The following is a 20,159-nucleotide window of genomic DNA, read 5'->3' on the forward strand; positions in this document are numbered from 1 at the left end:
AGAACACTAGTCCTGAGGCAGTTTTATTTTCATGTTTTTGCAGAATTTTTGGTAAGACTGTTCTTTTAAACAATTTTTATTGCAAGCCACCTCGTCAAGGTTTGCTAAAAGGTAGAATAAACAGTTGTGAATAAATGCTAAAATATCTGAAAGGACAGCAGACAAATGATAAATGCAGTAAATAATGTTTTTACTTGGCTAAAGAGCCTTTTTCACACACACCCCGAGTGGTGTGCTTGCCTCCTTCCTCTCCTTGGCTGGTCGCACACCAGCCAGGGCCACATCTGTGTGCCACACAAGCAACAGAGAAGCATCATGGCCGAAGCCTTGGTGTGAATCTTTGCCATTGTGGGAACTAACCACAAAGAATGAGGAGGCCGCCATCTTGTCTAAAACTATGTAGGCATCTGGTAGGATTCTCTAGGGAGGGCATTCCAAAGCGGCAGCTGCCACTTCAAATGAGACAACATGCACAACAGCCATGCTTCATATATACCTTTGGGAAGAGAAGTGGTAGAAGCAACGTTGTGACGATCTTCACGCTCTTCTGGAGTGGAGGGAAGCCCAGCAGCATTCAGGGGAGAGGGCGGAAGGCCACAGATGTTGTCTCTCTCTCTTGTCCCTGGAACCGTCGCCACCATGCTCTTTTTGGAACAGTCAGTGAACGTTTTGCATCTCAGCACGCTAGAAGGCACATTGGAGAAAGTGCCAGGAGGGCACGGCTTACACCTGACATCTTCCGTGTCAGTTCCTTTCTTTTTCAAGCCCCAGCCCACAGGGCACTCGGAGTAAAGGTTGCAAGTGTCATTGGCTAGAAAGCGGCCAGGTGGACAGGAGCATTCGCGGTCAGTCCAAGCCGTGCAAGGGGTTCTCTCGACCATCGGCCGCCTGCAAGGCTTTCGGCACGGATGGCATCTCTCTATACCGTTTTTGTGCTTGGTAAAAGTCCCGCTAGGGCAGCCGCTGCACTCTCGCAAGGTTGCGTTTGTGCAGTGCTTGGACACGTACGTTCCTGCAGGACACTTGTCACAAATCAGCTCTCTGTTAGCAGCCCGATCGAAGTGGCTGTATGTGCCAGAGGCAGGGCTTATGGCATTCTGCTCCGATGTCAGCTTTGACTGAGCACTGGTGTTGCCAAGCAACATGAGTCCCTAAAAAACAAAAACAGAAATGTGTCAGATGCAAGCGCATCGCAGCAAACTAAAGTTGCACAACTCTGCTGACCAGCAGTTGAAAGTCAATTCCATTCAAGAGATACGGCTTCCCTTCCTACCTGCTCCAAGGTACATATCGCACGGGAGTGAAAGCAAGAGGAGAAAAGGAGTTTTCTAGTGAAAAACTGGGATTTAGAGAGTCATGGTCTTCTGAAACTCCCCCTTTTCACTAGCAATCTGTATTGTGGATAGTCACAATGACCAAATTCCATGTAAAATTCATGTACGGCATACATAGGTAGAATCACAGAATCGTAGGATTGGAAGGGACCTCCAGGGTCATCTAGTCCAACCCCCTGCATAATACAGGTAATTCACCTCTCCTCTCACACATACACCCAGTGACCCCTGCTCCATACCCCGACGATGGCAAAACACTGTCAGGATCCCTAGCCGAACTGGCCTGGGGAAAACTGCAGCCTGACCCCAAGGTGGCGATCAGCCTTACCCTGGACATGTAAGAAGGAGCCAAGAGAACTAAGCACTGATGTAACTCTTCCTGCCCTCCCTCTCATGATCTGCCTAGGTTCATAGAATCAGCATTGCTGCCAGATGGCCATCTAGCCTCTGCTTAAAAACCTCCAAAGAAGAAGAGCCCAAAGGAGGTACTTTGGTTTATTTCCCCTGCCTCCTTTCCTTCTCCTGGATCCTCAGGAATTACTGACAAATTGGATTAAACTGGAGGGTATCCTGCAGGAAAAAATCACCGGAATAATTGTGCTTCCAGATGGAGGGATATTGTATCCTAGCATCTTTGTACCTGCCCCAAATACATGTTCCATTTTCCTTTGATTACAGCACAAGCATAGACAAACACACACAGACAATGAAAATCTGTGGTGTATTTCCAAACTTCTACTCCATGGGGAATAGTATGCTGGCAAGTTGGGCAAACTCTGTCAGGTAGAGATTCTGAGGGGAACAGCGGTCACGGCAACCGATGTCCAAACTAGACATGGGCACGAATCGAAATACAAATCAAATTTCGTGATGAATCAGGCTGATTCATGTTTCGCGAAACACATTTCATGGGGCCACAGTTTTCACAAAATTCACGACTTTGGAGGCCAATTCGTTCAATTCATGAATGATTCGTGATGCCAGACAGGCTGGCGCCGATCCATTGATTCCCTAGACAACACAGGTGCAGAATGTCTGCAGACCTTTTGTTGCCATTGGAAACCCCAATCTTAGCCCACATAACCTTGATAGGCAGCTCTCCCTACCAACTGGAGAGCTTCCATTTTGCCCTATACAGCAAGGAGCAGGGGGGTTAATCCCCTAGGCAACTGAGATGGGCCTTCTGTAACCATGGGAACACCAATCTCATCCCTCCAAACCCTGTCAGGCAGGTCTGTCTGCCAACCAGAGACCTCCTGATCTGCAATATGTGAGCATTTCTTATATAAAGCATAGCTCTCTGCCTTGTGCTTTTCGGTTCCAGTAGACAGAGGGAGAGGGAGGAGGACCTGTTGCGGGGAATTGGAGTGAGAGAGTGGAATTGGGAGCTTTTGGCTGGATTTGCTGCTGCTTTAAAAGAGACTCAAAAGCTTCTTTCTTATTTTCAGGTCTTGGCCTTGCTGGGAAGGTCACTGGGTGAGGGTACCTTCTTTCCTCCCCCCCACCCAACCACAGTCTCAGGGCATTGCCTGGCTCTGGGGCCTAGCTTGACTGAGGCCTACCTTTTTCCCCTTTAATTTTCTTTGCTTATATTTTTATTTAGTGCATTTGTTCTTGCTGGCTGTTGGGTGAGGGTGGGCGGAGGAGAGCCTGCTGAAGTCTCCCTGCGAGTTTGGCATGTCTAGGTATGCAGGGGGCCACTGAAGTGCCCTGGGTTCTGACGAATCACGAAACTAACACATCATTTTGCGAAACAGAACAATTTCATGAAAGTTCATGGTTTGTGGAATGCAACGAAACACGAAATGCTAGTTTTCATTTCCCCCCATTTCGTGCCTATCTCTAGTCCAAACCTTTGATAGGAAGCATCTGATAAAGCAAACTCTAGGCCACAAAAACATGTTAAATTAATAGCTTGTTTGTCTTCAGAGTATTATTAAAAATCCTGTTTTTCACAACAAAAGAGAAGGAGAAGCAATACATCATTATTCCTCTTGATAGCTGAGATAATTAACTGTATATCGGGAGCGTACAGGAGTAGAAGTTATGTAACAAGTGAATGAGGGGAGCAGTAAATAGAAACAAAATCATTTCAGCTACGGAGGGAGAGTCAATTCTACAGCACAGGTTTTAGCAACTCAGCAGTACAACAAAACTTGAAGGAATAACGCAGTAAATCAAAATTAAATTTAACAGACAGGGCATGGTGGCTCCATTACTACTCTGGGAAAAAAGATAAATTAAGTTCTAAAACGAATGTTAGGACTAAGGCAGATTCATTTTCTCCTCATCAGGCATGGGGAGGGGGGAGAAGCGTGAGTTTCTGTGGCTCTGTATTATATTATGCTTGCGCTGTTCAGCTGCTCCCTATTCTGGGAAGTCAGCCAAGGAAGATATATTTTTATAAAAGAATTCCCACAACATGATGCTGCAAAAAAAAAGAAGAAAAAAAAGGGAACAGCCAACAGCATTGCATCAATTTTGGTGCAGTGTTGCTGGCTGCCATTGCTTGCCTTAGCACAATTATATTTGCCCTACTGCATAATCTGTGGACAAAACTTGCACAAAACACTGTTTAAAATAGTTTATAAAAAGGTATCATGAAAGTCAACAAGATCCCATGCGCTTACAGACAACAAAATGGTGCCCATCAAAACCAGAAAATGCCTCAAATATGCATTTCCAGCAGAGAAAAACTATGCTCACATACCACAACACACACATACACACACACAAACAGACAATTATGCTACAATGTCCTCTGTTTGATGAGACTGGATGGAATTCCCCAAAAGCAGCAAGATATTTCTGAGGGAGCCCAAAGGAGAAAAGATCTTTCTACTCTCTAGAACTCTCTATGACTTCTTCAAGCAAAGAGCAGTATTTCAAAGGCTGGCTATTATTAGGGGTGCCAGGCCACAGCCCAGAACCCCTGGGAGGATTTAAGGGACAGAGACTGGCAGGACAGTGTTACGCCAGCATGTAACATCACTTCCACTGAAAACCAGAAGTGATGTCATGATGTTGAGGGACTTAAACCATAGTGTTTGGGGCAAATCCTAGAGCGACACCCCTGACATCACTTCTAGCTTTCACCTGAAGTGATGCTGGGCGCTGACACAATGCCCATTTCATTTCCCCTAATTTTCCCCTGCTGGCCTTTGCAGTACCAGCAAGCAACAAACAGGACTTCCAAGAAGTCTCCTGCCATAGCTATAATATATATTCTACATCCAAGGAAAATAGCTATAATATATATTCCATATTACAAGGAAAACATGTCATGCCATCCTGAGTTTCTTGGAGGAACAAAGGGGTAAAAACATACTAAAATCCACACTCTTCCCCTTATTGTCATCTGTTCACAGTTTGGCTAGACACCTTCTCCATAGTTCCTTCTTCCCAAAGTTTGCCATGCTGGAGAATATCAGTCTGGCTTTTTCAAAATGGAATTTATGAACCCGTCTCAAAAAGGCAACTCAGAATTAACAAGACATAGAAAACAGAATCTCTTGCCCTGAAGAGACATCCAAGATGGACGACGCAAGTGTGCCTCTCTCACAGTTCCTCCACAGGAGGAGAAGCATTCAAGTCTCCCTCAAGCTTTTCTCTTGATAGAAACAGAGCCAAAAAGCCAACTTCTTACTGCCCACACAGGAACTGTCACAGCAAGAAAGCGCATTTTGTCTTGACGTTCTCCTGGTATCTGCTTTATACTGGCTACAGAATCACACAAATAACACACACACACACACACACAGTACTCCATCCCTCGTTCTCCCTCACAAACACACAACATATATTCAATAAAGCTAGTCAGTTAAGGGGAAAATGCCTTTTTAAACATTCAAACAGATCCACACACCTTCATGAAGCAAAACTCCCTCTAACCTCTTGGAACTTCTTACAGATTTCTAGAAGGCTGGGATTGTCCCAGGTGTGTACGTGTGCACGTTTTTAAGAACCCGGTTAACTTTGTTAGTGTCAATGTATTCACAGGAAAGAAAAAAGGCAAGAATGTGCTCATTCCAGTGACAAAACAAAAATCAGGTAAAGGCAAAATATAATTGAGATCATTGATATGCAGCATAATCTAAAGATGCAAAAAAAAAAAATGTGAGATGCAAAAAAAGGACCAAGGACGTGTGTATAATTTTTCAAACTGACAGCGTATTAAGCTTAGACAATTCTGTTTACGTGGATATGCATAGACAAGAGGGGTGGTCTTGCAAGGATTCAGAGAGGAATAAAAGTCCTATTTCCCCTCTCCTAGGCACGGACTCCCCTGCCATCTCTGCCTTCAGACTGCCTCCCCTCACATGCTCCCCCATCCACCTTAATTCACCCCCATGTGTGTGATGTGTATGTGTGTGTGAGAAGAGAGATGTGCTGATGATGCCATTAACTTGGGGGTTTTCTCCCCAAGCTATGATTCCTGCAAACTTTGGGCTTCCTCTCTTTTCGGATCCCCCGGCGTGCCAGTCTGCCTCTCTGCCCAGGGGCCAGCTCTCGGCTACTAGATAGTGAATAGGTTGTTTATATTCTACAATTGTCCCCAAGTCTAATCCTGCTGATTCGGCAAAGGCTTGTAGGACTGCCAAGCAAATGATTGAAGTGCAAGATAATAAAAACTTTGGCTAGTTTACTGAATACAGTTTCATGCCCCCGCTGCTTTCAAAAGAGTCGCACAATGCTTGTTTTTCCAAACGGTTTTCTTCAAACGGGAAGGAAAACATGAGACTGAGAACACTTCACTCCTCCAAACAAGAATCCCAAGCGCTGCTTTCACCCCGTAAGGGTCTAGAGAGGTACCAAAATGTTTAATGCAGCCGTAACCCTCTTATGTACTCAAAGAGAACGGACGCCCAATAGAACACAACAGTAGTTCCCAAAGCTGGGTATGAGTTGTAATAAGTTAGCTGAGACGCAGAAACCATGAGTAAGGACTGACACCTGGTTAACTGGATGGGTCGGCAAATGCAGAAATTTCTGGACCACAGGAATGCAAACAGAAGAATTAAAGGTGTCAGTTGTCACCTACTGGAGATAAACACTGTTTAGGCCATGGCTTTCAACCCTAGATTAACAGCTTACTGAACACACTTTAATTATAACTTTAAATGACCTGGCCACTTGGATCTATGCTATGGTAACTTATGGTAATGCTCTATACATAGGTCTCCCATCTAAGTTAACTAGGAGGCTCCAATTAGTGCAAAATGCAGTAGCTCGACTGTTATCAGGAGCGAGCAGGAGCATGAACATCACTCCCATCCTACAGTCGCTCCACTGGCTACCCATCATTTACCATGCTCAGTTCAAGGTATTAGTTATTACATATAAAGTTCTTCGCGGCTTTGGTCCAGCATACCTACGGGACTGCCTCCCTCCTTATGTTCCTCCACGGCAGCTTCGCTCATCTGAACAGGGTCTCCTGCAGGTGCCAGGCTGCACACAGGTGAAGTCAGGAGCAGCCCGTACAAGGACTTTCTCTGTGGTGGCCCCTATCCTGTGGAATGACCTGCCTGAGGAGGTCAGGAGACCCCCCCCCTCCTGGCTTTTTGTAAACGATGCAAAACCCAACTATTCAAAGAGGCTTTTGACTCAAATGGGAGGACTGTACTGTAGGGATGGGGGCCTCAGATGATTCGCTAATGAGTTAGGGACCATAGACTTCATCACTATATTGCCTTACGTATTATCTGCTGCTTTAAATATGTACTCCTATGTACCACCAGTGCTCCATGTTGTCTAATGTCAGTCCTAGAATTGATTATGTTCTGCTCCAGTATTTTTCCTACTCTGTATTGGATTCTTGCTAATACTATGTCGTTTAAACTTGTCTCTATTTACCCTATGGCATTGTTTATGGAAATGACCTTGATACTGTATTGAAACATACTTGTTATGTTTCAATACAAAAAGAGTCTGCATCTATGTTTCAATACAGTATCACTGTGTAATCCTCCTTGAGTCTCAGTGAGAAAGGTGGACTATAAATGACATAAATAACTAAATTAAATAAATAGAAGTGTTTGCCCCTGAATTAAGTCCTCAATGGAAAATCTCCCTTGCTTGAAATCCTTCCCTTTCCCACCTCGTCTCCAGAACAGCAACACAAAGTACTCTCCTAAACAGCTCCCAGTTAAAGCCAGATCAAGATGGGTAGCCGTGTTAGTCCATCTCTAGAAGTAGAAAAGAGCAAGATTCCTGTAGCTTCTATAAGACTAACAAAATTTGTGGTAGGGTATCTGCAGAGGAATTTCAAAGCGAGATTAGAACGAGAGACTGCTGAATTGCAACTGATAAGGAAGCTCAAGACAATGCATCCACCTGGACTGAATCGAGACTTGGACTTCCTGACTCATTACCAACGCTGATTTCTCTACACCCCTCTGCATACCCCACCCTATCCAGTCACTCCTGCTATAGTCATTCACCGGCTATTGTCATTTGGTATCTGAAATCACTCCACTCTCCAAGATACAAGGACAGCTGTATCTGAAGAAGTGAGCTCTGACTCACAAAAGCTCATACTCCACCACAAATTTTGATAGTCTTATAGGTACTAATGGACTCTTGCTCTTTTCTACAATTAAAACCAGCTTCTCCACATGAACTCAGATGCTGAAGAGGAGGGTATGTGATTCTGCATAATGCGATGAACATCCCCTTATATTCCCCATCTCAATTATTCTGTAGTTTAGAATGCACTTTATGTCAGCCCTATCAAAAACACAGGCCTTGACCCAGGATGGGTTCACACATTACATACCAACAAACTGTGTTTGCTTCTGAACACTGCAGAGTATGCAGCTGGACGGATGTATGTGCATGACACATCTACTTCCAAATCCTGTTTGTTGCACCTATTCTGGATTTTTGAAACAAACCAATGTGCAAAGTATCCCAGAAATAGCACTTCCTATTTCTTCCAGAAGGCACATTTAAGCAAATATTAAATGTCATATCCATTGCAATCCAACAAAGAGTTACTCCACTCTAAGCACCTAGGATTTGAACTTGGGTAGCCAAGAAATGCATTGCAGAATAACTATTTCCTAGTCTGACATTCCAACCGCTGTACTACAAAAGCCCTTAGTCTTAGTGTATTTTAGCTACGACTTGCAAATTATCACTTGAAGTTTTGAAGTAACATCTGGATTATGAAAGAACTTGCCAGTCATAACCAACCCCTAGTCTTGCAAATATAAACACACACACTTTACCAAACGTAGCTTGACCTGATCAAGGAAACAAAGAGCAAGGAAAAGATTAAGTCAAATCTCACAGCTTATCAAAGAGCTCACAAAAGGCACAGATAGGAAGTCAAAAAAGGAGGGTGAATCTATACCAGAGAGGTAAAAGTCCAGAAGGCCTCCTGGATAAACTAGGAGAAAAAACAAAAAAAATCCCCTTCCCCGTGTCTTTTTTAAAAAAAATCCTTAAGAAAAATTGGAACTGAGATGTTTTCTCTTTCAAACAATCTGTGAAATGCTTTTTAAGGGCAGGTTTTTCAAATATTGACCTCATGTTCCCAGCTCTCTCTCCCCTTGCCACCTACTGACTTCTTCCACTGGCACCCCAAAATACCAGCCAGAGTTCTTTTCTCCCGGGAAACATCTGTGCATACACAGATCTCACTATCCTTGGGGGGAGTTAAACCCCCCCCTCCAACAATTAGTTTTTGGATTTTGCTGTAAATTAGTTCTCTGCATCTTGTGAAAAAAATCATCTTATGTTTGGAAACAGAGACAAGGTAAACAAAGACATGTGCCAGAGTATATTAACTGTTTCAATTGATGTAAATCTCCATCTGTCTTCAGATGCAAAAATGAAATTTCAGAATTGGATGCCGTCAATTTTTCAGAAATCGGTTCTGATTCCAGAAAAACTGGAACAGGGGGAGAAAAGTAATGAAGCAATTAAAGCAGACAAAAGGATCCTAGTTTGCTTGTACTGGCCGCCAACTGGTCCTGTCATCTAAAGGCAATTCTTAGTTGCCACATACAAGGTAGGAAATGGTTTAAGCCTGATTCGCTGTCTTAGGAGAGCCCAACTACGCAACATTTTTCCATGTGCCAAAGAAAGTTACCAACTCCCCCAGGAAAGAGATCCAATTCACTTCCCGCAGCCACAGGTCTCCTCAGGCAACCAAATTCATTTCACCTAATAGAAATCAGGAAATAAAGCTAATTTAATGGCCACAGCCGTCATACCTCGCCCTGCTTGATGTAATTTTCTGAAATAGGTGTGCCTCAGAGCAGCAACAACCAGCTTACATTGACCAAAGGAACTGAAAAGGGTAGACTTAGAGCAGAACCACAAGTGACAAAAGGCACAGATTGGACACTTGTCAGCTTCCCTCAAGTTTTGATGGGAAATGTAGGCATTCTGGTCTTGCAGCTTGGCTCTCTGACTGCTGTCCAGTGGACTTTTCAACTGTCACTTGTTCAACATTCCGCCAAGCTGCCTACATTTCCCATCAAAACTTGAGGGAAGCTGACAAGTGTCCAACCTGTGCCTTTTGTCACTTGTGGTTCTGCTCTCAGAGGATAAAATACCAAGAGGCGGTGCTCAAAGAACACTGAGTATTCTCAAATCAATCGGATGGAAGGGAATGCTATCAAAGACACATAGAGAGTCCCACATGCCCACACAAGAAGGCCTCTGTGAGTCTCTTCCCTCTTACGGGGTTTGGAAGATGGCTGAGGCTTGCTTTGTTTTTGCCTTTCCCAGAGATCTAGAGCTCTCCTAGTTTCTTTGGCATGTGAAAAGGGACACGGGGAAAGGAAGGGCGGGGGGAGGCAGTGGCAGCCAAAAAAACCCAGACAGACAGATTTGCCAAGTCCAAAATGTGTGCGCCCCTTGAACAAGATAGGAAGGGACACGGAACATCTGGATGAGACCTGGGCCATTTCCACACACGTTGAATAATGCACTTTCAATGCACTTTAGCAATCCTTTGGAAGTGGATTTTTTGTTGCACACATGGAAAAGCAGTTCCAAATGTTCACTAAAGAGTACTGAAAGTGGATTATCCAACATGTGCGGAAGCAGCCCTTGACTGAGTATCAACCTGTCTTCTTTGTGCCCGTATATAAAGACTGGGCTTAGCCAGAAGTACCACTCTTTGGCAAGGACTAAAAAACTCCTGGCATGTGGCCCACAGCCCGTGGCCTCATATGAACTGGCGAAGCCAGTGCCAGCCCAGCATCTCCTTGAGACCCTTCACTTGCTGTACAACTATACTGGGGGCCTTCCAAGTAGTATTTTTTTGCTTAACGTTTATTTTTTTAATGCGTATTTCATTGTGTATGCTGCTTTGGGGACTCAGGTGCAGGGGAAAAGGCAAGAGAAAAATATTGAAATTTTTAAAAATGACCAGCAATATAGGTTTTTTAAGAACATCTGACATGGAAAAATTTCTGATTCAAATTTAAATAATAATAATATTCACTAATATGCAATTTATATATTGCCCTTTAGAACGATAATGTTAGCAAAAGAAGGCAAATATATCACGCACAAGCCTGGACAATGTACAAGCACTGGGGTCCGTCCATGCCTTACATCCTACCTCAAAACCCTCTAAAACGATAAGATTTGCACCACAATAGCCCTGACAACTGCAGATAAACAGACTATGTGGTGATGAAGAAATTTTTCCCAGGTGAAAATTTGAGCTTTGGAAAATGTTCTGAAAAAATTTCCACCCCACATCACTTGACTATGATGCCAAACATTAAGATTCTCTAGTTGGTCTATGATCAACTGCAATTCGTTTCTAAACGGGCAAGCCAGTACATAATAAAAGCAACACATTCTAGATTCCTGGGTGCATCTGTGGGTCACCTGATGCAAGGCTAGAGATTTAAAGGGACCTGTTACAGTTCCGCCGGGCCTGTAAGATGGAGGTGTTCTGCCAGTTTGGTGTAGTGGTTAAGAGCGCGGGACTCTAATCTGAAGAACTGGGTTTGATTCCCCACTCCTCCACTTGAAGCCAGCTGGGTGACCTTGGGTCAGTCACAGCTCTCTCGAAGCTCTCTCAGCTCCACCCACCTCACAGGGTGTTTTGTTGTGGGGATAATAATGGCATACATTGTAAACCGCTCTGAGTGGGTGTTAAGTCATCCTGAAGGGCAGTATATAAATCGAATGTTATTATTATTATTATTATTATTATTATTATTATTATTATTATTATTATTAATGGCAGTTGAAGCATGGGAAAACTGTCTGGTCGGCCTCTCCGTTGCGGCCTTTGGTCTGCATGTTTTCCATTCTGGTGACCTGCCTGTCCTACCTCCATGATACTGGTGTGTGAACCATTACATGCTGCATTTTAAATTGTGGTTTTACCTTTTTTATTGGAATTATGAAACTGTGTATTTTATGTTTTATTGTGTATTGCTTTAATTTATTGTATAGCTATATAATGTGGTAACCCACACTGACCCCGCTCGCAGGGAGGGCGGGCAAGAAATCTAATTAAAAAGTTAATATGCATTTTATTGCACAAGCAAGGTGAATCTCTGGTCAAAACTGGTGCACGCTTCATTACGTTTCAAAAATCTGTTTTGCAGGGGAGCTCTGAGACCCAAGATTTGACACAAATTTAAAACTAAAGTAGTTAAAATTAAACTGGCTTCCTTTTTCAAGCTGCCAATCTTAAGCAGACATTACAGTGACCCTTTTCACGCTACTTACCTGCTTCCGGAACGTTGCAAAACATCGTGCAAAAAACATGGAAGATAGCATCGTCTCGTGAGAGTTTTGCGCGACATCGTGCAAAACTCTCATGAGAAGACGCTATCTTACGCGGTTTTTGCACGATGTTTCGCAACATTCGGGGAGCAGGTAAGTAGTGTGAAAAGGGCCAGCGACTAGAAATCCAGCAATTTTCAAGAGGATGTCCCGCATATTTTCGGATCACGTCCTGTTGAGGCAGCAATGGTTCATATAAGCAAACGGTTCACTTTTACTGAACTCTAACATTCAACAGGTGAGTGTACCCAAAACATAACACACCTAAAATTAGACTGTGACTTGGAAGAGCAAACAATTATACTTGCTTTTGGTAACGCCCAAGAACATTTAAGCTGCAAAGGGAAATGTTCAAATTAATGCTGCACCCAGCATGGAGCAGCCACAACCACACTTCAGGGTTGCAAAGGAAACTGAAAGCTCTTTTAATGGAAAAAAAAACCTCATTGCAAACCACAAACAGGCAGCTCCATAGCAACAGTGCAGATCAAATCCAAGGAGCTGCACCAAGGCAACTCAACAGGTCCAAAACCCCTAGATTGCCACAAGAGAGAGGCACGTTTTGGGGGGTCTTGTTGACGCAGATATGATGTTGCAGGTGCCGGAGCACAAAACCAGCCATGGCTCATAGCTCTGAAACTACTGATAGACTAGGGTTCCTTCACTTCCTAAATGGTGTAAAAAGAAAGCATAGGAGGGGGGCTTGATGTGTCTCTGAAAGCCCTGCTTGAAGATAAATCTGGTCAACAACCAGCATCATAGCCATGGTTAACAGAGAGTGATTCCGCATATGTTGGATAATGCACTTCCAATCCTCTTTATAGATCATTTGGAATGGATTTTTTTGTGTGCAGAACAAAAAATCCACCTCAAACGACTGATAAAGTGCATTGAAAGTGTATTATCCAACGTGTGCGGAATCAGCTAGAGACCAGGAACAGGGAAGGGGAAATTAGCACAGGAGAGGGGTGGAAGGAATAGGGCCCCCATCTCATACAATATGGTCAGCCAGTGTGGTGCAATGGTTAGAGCAGGACTAGGCCCCGAGAGACCCAGGTTCAAATCCCCTACACTGCCACAAAGTTCACTCGGTAACCGGAGGCTAGTCACACACTCTCAGCCTCGCCTACTTCACAGGGTTGTGGTGAGAATAAAATGGGGAAGGGAGAATGCTCAAACTGTCTCAAGAGTCTAGGAAGAAGGGTGGGATGAATATATCTTAAAGAGGCAGAGAGATGACAGCTTGCCGCAGACATAGTAAGTGCAGGCAACCTACGCCAAGAGTGCAGTTCTGTGGCTATTTTGATTGATTGATTGATTGATTGATTGATTGATTGATTGATTGTTTGATTGATTGGTTGATTGATTGACTGACTGATTGACTGACTGATTGACTGACTGACTGATTGATTGATCAATCCCCCACCATCCCTGCAAGCAGGCTCAGGGTGGGTTACAATATTATAAACACCAACATATTATAAATACAGTAAGATGGAGCAATAACAAAATAATGAGTTTTCGATTCTATTCTATATTTCATTTTTTTAATTACTGAAATAACAAGTAGAAATAGGTTTGAATTTTGCATGCATTGTTTATTTGGAAAAATATATACTAAATAGGCTTAATTATTATTCCAATTATTATTCTAACATCTATAAAGGTTATTTATTTTATTTTTATATATTTCAATTTATATACCGCCCATCCTCCGGGGCTCTGGGCGGTGAACAAGTTAAAATCAATAAAGACAAGAAAACAACAATACTAAAATCAACGTACAAAACAGTAATGAAACAAATTAACCACGTGCAACGGTGGGAAGATTTTTGTATTCTCTATTTTAACAATCCTTGTAGCACACAGCTTAATATTTGCCTTGCTTGGTCCCTTTCCACCCCTTCTTTTCTGTACTCCCCTTCTTTTAATAAAATAAAAAATATATTTAAAAAAGTATCATAAATACATAAACGGGCAATAAAATACTATAAAATACAGCACAAATAATAAAATGCTAGACCACAAGTCCACAAAGGAGCCCCGAAGTTCAGCTTCCAAGAACAGACAATTAACAGTTCACAGATTCTGGATACGGAAACATGTTCACAAGGCAAAGGTGGGGGGGGGGGAAGAGTCTCCTTATTGTGGCAAAGACTTGCACCACAGCCCAACAACTCTGAAGTAAGACAGCGGACAGATGCAGAGTTCCGATACTTCACACATCTTACAACAACCCTTTGAAGTGGAAGCCAGTATTCTCCCAAGACTATCATTGTAGATTATGCTACAATAAAGTTGGTTGGTCTTAAAGGTGCTACTGGACTCTTTACTATTTTGCAACTGCAGACTCACACGGCTAACTCCGCTGGATCTATAGGCACGGAAAAGCGTAATGTTTGCCTTAAAGTATGCTCCTTGATAAAAGGAGAGGGATGGGGCTTAGCTTGGCATGCAGGAGGTCTCTGGTTCAAACCCCCTCTCCACCTACATCTCCAGCTAAAAGGACCAGCCAAAAAGACCAGGCAGAAGAGAAAGACCTCTGACGGAGTAGACGATACTGAACTTAAGGCGTCAAGCTAAGTGAAGGTAGCGTCACGTGTGCACCCACAGGCTGGGCTTGCAACTCAGAATGTGCACCTGAGCCCTTAGATGGAGAATAGTAAACAGTCCAGTAGCACCTTTAAGACTAACCCACTTTATTGTAGCGTAAGCTTTTGAGAGCCACAGCTCTCTTCGTCAGATGCATTAATACTACAATAAAGTGGGTTGGTCTTAAAGGTGCTCCTGGACTCTTTGCTATTTTGCAACTACAGACTAACATGGCTAACCCTTCTGGATCTTAGATGGAGGGAGACCTGGGTTCAAAAGCTCAGCCAGGCACTACACTTGCAAAGTTACTTCAGGCCATTCTCACACACTGTGCACCCACAGCAATTGACCCTGCCTCAGAGTTATCCTGCCCGTAACCGAAATCATCTTCAAGTTCCCTAGAGAAAGCAGGAGACGCACATATGCAAATAAATAAATAAACGATGCTTGCTGTCTTAAACACGCACCGAATGTGCTTTCGTGAACCACCTTTTTAAAAAATACCCGAAAGACTGCAAGGATCAACCCCCTCCCCCATACCGGGGGATCCCCAATATCATCTGGATAGATTTATCCCTCAACCGGCAAAGACCACCTAAGTTACTCTCCTCTTTCCTCCGTTACCAACATTCTGCAAGTTACCAACATGATCTTAACTGTTTAGTTCTAGACTCTGTGAGCTGTTCTCTGGTCCGACAGCATCTCTATAGCCAGATTTTTTTGGAGGAGAGAAATGAGCACAGCTGCACTCCAGCCTCTTTCACACTAAAGGTTCTGGCTTCCCCATTTGTTCCCATCTCCTACTGCTGAATCACTGCAAAGAGGATAAACTAGGACTGGGGGAGGCTTTGCCAGGGGTGGGTCAGAAAGGCCCTGAGATGCCCATTTGCCCGAAGAGAGTCAACGGCACTAAAGAAAAGGATTATTTTTCTCACGTGCTTGTCTGTTATCACCTTCTCTATATAATCAAGACATCCACAACCTGTGCAGAGATGCAATCACTGGACAGGAAGTGAGTGCCGCTGCGACACGGTAATTCTGGCTGGGGTTTCGGAGCTCGACACACCCAGACTAGAAGAACGCATCGCTGCACCCAATCCAGCCCCCAGAAAGTAACAGGATACGGGAAGGGGAGCCCAGACGTGCGCAGAATGAATCCCACCACTCGGGCTGCCTTGTCTTTAAAGGCAAGATCTCACATCTCGCATGGCAACCGCTTTCTAATAGGAGACCGTATTTTAAAACGGGTAAGCTGGGGCTCTCCTGCCACCCCTCAACCCTACACAAGCGCGGGAACTCCAGTAAGGGAGGTTTGGGCAGAGCCTTTCCCTCAGGGCCCTTGACTGGGTAGAAAGGGGTTGAAGAGGGATTTTTTTAGGGACATTCAGGATTAAAGATATGGGTGGTATTAGGGATTAGGGTGACAGAACCCTCTTTCCTCCGGGGGGAGCCATGTTGGTCCTCAGTAGAATGGCAGGATTGGAGTCCAGTAGCACCCTAGAGGCCAACATGATCTGAAGAAGGGAGCTTTGACTCTCGAAAGCTTACACCTTAAAAATCCTGTTGGTCTCTAAGATGCCACTGGACTCCAATCCAGTGGCCGATCCCCACAGTGCCAACCTGCGCTAATTTCAATAGACTGGAAAGGGCGTCACTCTGTTTAGGATGGCACTGGAATGCCAATGTTCTCCATAAAGGTGTTGCCCTCCTATAAGAATTAAACCTTTCCATAAAGAAATGGGAGGGGGGAGACCTAGCCCTCTTCTGCCCCTCCGAGAAAAGGCCATGCCAGGTCTGAGGAAGCCTCGCTGGGGGCGGAGGGCCACCTTGGACGCAGGCTTGGCACGGGCCATGGGCACTTTGGTTGCTGCAGCTGCCCCAGACTGAGCTCACTGCACGGAAGCGGTGGCCAATTGACCCCCCCTGCAGCAGAGGTGCCAACCAAGCAGCAGCTCCCCCCACTCTGGGCAGCCCAGCGGAGGGGCAGCCATCAGCTGGGGTTTCAGCTGGCACCCAGGAAAGGCAGAGAAGCCTGAGCCCAGAGGCACCGCAGAGACCAACATGGTATTTCAGGGTATGAGATTTCAGGACTCCTGGCTCCCTGCTTTAAGATCCGATACCTTGAAAATCTTGTTGCTCTCTCAAAGGTGCCACTGGACTCAACTCTTGCCGAGCGACTCGGCCGGCCCCCTGAAACGACCCTCGCCGAACCAGCCGCCCTGCTCCCGCTCTATGGGCAAAGGGGAAAAACAGGACTCAACCTCCTCCCTTCTCCTATTTGCATCGAAAAGATAACGCGGGTGGGCATCGCTGCGGATGCGATTCGCATTCGCGGTACCAACGATGAGGTCATCGCCTGGAACCATGACGTCACCGGCGATGCTCCGCAGGGAGGCCACCCCCCTCCCCAAGGGGGCGCCCCCCCCCGGAGCCCCACTCACCAGGAGAAGGCTGGCCACGACCGGGGAGGCGGCGGCGGCGGCGGCGCCCATGGCTGCGGAGGGGCGCTGCGTGCGGGGCGGCGTCGGGGCGCGGGTGTCGGGGCGGCGAGAGGCGCGCCTGGCCCGCCGCGGGAGATGCCCATCTAGCAGCCCCGCTGCCCCATGGCCGGGCGGCGGGCGGAGGCGGGCGGCGAGCTCAGCGGGCGCCCCCCGCCGGGGCGGCACCGAGGGCGGCGGCGGCGGCAGCGCGGCAGCCGCGGGGCGGCGGAGGGCGAGCGCCCGCGGCGCGGCAGGCGGAGGAGGGAGCGGCGCGGCCGGCTGCCCATAGCGCCCGCGCTGCGCTCCTTCCCCGGCCGGCTTCGGAATGGCCCGGCGGGAGGCGGAGCGCCGAGGGCGGCCCGGGCCGGGGTGGGGGCGGGCGGCGGCGCGCACGTGGCGCGGGGGCGGCGCCCTTTGTTGCATCAGCCGCCCGCGGAGCTCCGGCGCCCCCGCCTGGCCGCGCCGCGCCCCGCCCGCGCCCCCGGGCTGCTCTGCGGCTCGTCGGCCCGGAGCGGGGCGCACAGAGGCAGCCGCCCGCCTCCGCTGGGCCGCCGGGCGCGGACTCTGCAGGCAGGGCCGGGGGGGTAGAAGGGCAGCCCCGAAAGGGCGTCGCGGCTGCGGTCCAGACCCTGCAGCCCTGTAGCATTTGGATTCCTTTCGCTGGCCATACTTCTGCATTGGGCTGTTCGATAACCGCTTCGGAGGGTTTTTTCCCTCCATCTGTTTATACTGACAAATGTATTCAGGTTTGTACATACAGATTTACTCTGTGTTTGCGTGTGTGTAGGAAATCTGTATATATAAATCTGTAAATTATGAAGTATAAATGGATTATAAATACAGATTTATATATACAGGTTTACACCATATGTAGAGAGTAAATCCATATATGGATATGGAGTGTGTGTATGTGTGTCTCTCTGTGTGTGTTTTTATTTATTTTTATTTTATTGAATTTATCTTCCGCTCCCTCTGCACATGGGCTCAGATCAGTGTTATGTGCCATCAAGTCACCTCCAACCTATGGTGACCCTTTGAATGAAAGACCTCCAAAATGTCCTATGATTAACAGACTTGCTCAGATCCTGCAAACTGGAGGTCGTGGCCTCTTTTATTGAGTCAAGCCATCTCGTTTTAGGTCTTCCTCTTTTCCTAGCCTTATTGTCTTTTCCAGTGAGTTTTGTCTTCTTGTGATGTGGCCAAAGCATGATAGCCTCAGTTTTGTCATCTTAGCTTCAAAGGAGAATTCAGGCTTGGTTTGCTCTAGAACCCACTTACTTGTCTTTTTGACTGTCCATGATATCCGCAACGCACACACACACACACACTCTGTTACCTATGTACACACATTCCACATTCCATTGAAACAGTGGGCACGGAGTGGAGTAACTGCATAAAATTGCTCTGTACAAGTCGTAGAACGTGACTCTAAGCAGCCAAGGATACATGCACATCCAGGAAAATGCACAGCTATGTTACAGCTGCATGCACGACGCATTCACACACACAACAATCATACAGCTGAATGCAGATACAATTTTTTCCTTTAAACATTTTTGCACTAGGACAAATTTCCCATGCGCTGGCTGTCTACACTGGCCCTCCAGAGACAAATGTCAGAGAACCCGCCCCCCCCTCCAAAAAGGTGGCACCAAATTAAGTAGCCTGGCCTTGCTAGCCACAGGGCCGACTGCAGACCTCACACCCTTGGTTAGACAGCGCCTTAACCAATGTTTCCACCATGTGTTTTGGATACAATGATGATAACTGCTATTAACAAATAACTTAGCATACATACATACGAGTGTCGAGAGGGTCTCACCTACAGAAATCCAATATTTTCAGCACCATCCAAACTTCCAAAGGGGGGATGTTAAGGTTGCCAACTCCAGATTCGGAAATTCCTGGCAATTGGGGGGTGGAGCCTAAGGGTGGGATTTGGGAAGGGGAGAGATCTCAGCAGAGATCTATAAAGTCCACCTTCCAAAGCAATATTTTTTCCATGTGAAATGTTCTCTGGAGTTCTGGTCTGAGATGGGGTTTGAGCTAGGGAGCGCTGCATGTGTCCTACCCAGTTTACACACATTTACTTGGAGACTGTTCAAGATGGGTGTTCGTTTGTCTGTAGCAGTAGAAAAGAGCAAGAGTCCAGTAGCACCTATAAGACTCACAAAATTTGTGGTAGGGTTTGAGCTTTTGTGAGCCACAGGTATCTGAAGATACTTGGAAATGCCAGAATTAAAGGGGGGGGGAGTTGCTCTCAGTTGTGTATACTACAGCCTGAAGACGAACAAATCACAAATCAAAACGACCAAAAAAATTTGTGGCACCTTAAAAAAAATGGTCTGGTTTATTATGATGCAAGTTTTCTGGGGCCAAAAGCCCTTCTCTAAGTGATCGGATTAAAAGAAGAGAAAGATCGAGTTAGGCTGGGTGTGGCACGATGACCTAACTGGTGAGATATTGACAAAGCAAGGCAAACAAACCCTTACAATGAAACCCAGGAATTTCAATGGGATGATTGAAAGTGGTAATTGAATTACCCTTTGACTATTTTAGCCTTTCCAGCAAACAGGCTCTGAACTCAAATAAACCTCAGTAGTTCCATTGATGGCAAAGTTTCTACCATCTGCCTTCCATTGTCTTTTTCTGAAGAAATGAAAATAGCGCAGTGCCATTTAAGCTGATCACACGCCTTTTAACCAATGTATTAATGGCTCCTCCATCTAATCCAGCAATGTTGTATGATTATTTCCAGTATAATCATTTATCCGTTGCTTTGTCTCTCTTCTACATATCCAGCCAGCCTAAAAACAAAGTGCCTTTTTCCTCTGGACAATGTTTTATTCTTTATGCAAATCTGTGCAGAGATAATTGATTTATGATAAAAGTCATATGCTTAAATCTGCTAAGATTTCTTTTCCTGGGTGACACGGGGCGGGGGGGGGGGACATGTTGGGTTCGCTTTTGAGTAAAAGCACTGATA

The 20,159-nt window shown here is 45.6% G+C and overlaps 1 protein-coding gene across 1 annotated transcript in view; it reads right to left on the bottom strand.

Moving 5' to 3' along the window:
• The window catches only part of TNFRSF21 (TNF receptor superfamily member 21), a 77,597-nt gene extending 60,118 nt beyond the window's left edge, over positions 1-17,479 (bottom strand). The window contains exons 1-2 of the mRNA XM_055000470.1: positions 17,135-17,479; positions 497-1,151 (exon numbers count right to left, since the gene is read on the bottom strand). Coding sequence (XP_054856445.1) covers positions 497-1,151; positions 17,135-17,185 — 706 coding nt within the window. The 5' untranslated portion in view covers positions 17,186-17,479. The remainder of the gene's footprint in view (positions 1-496; positions 1,152-17,134) is intronic.
• Positions 17,480-20,159: the final 2,680 nt, after the last annotated feature.

Source organism: Eublepharis macularius, chromosome 1 (assembly GCF_028583425.1).
Source record: "Eublepharis macularius isolate TG4126 chromosome 1, MPM_Emac_v1.0, whole genome shotgun sequence".
NCBI classification, from domain to species: domain Eukaryota; kingdom Metazoa; phylum Chordata; class Lepidosauria; order Squamata; family Eublepharidae; genus Eublepharis; species Eublepharis macularius.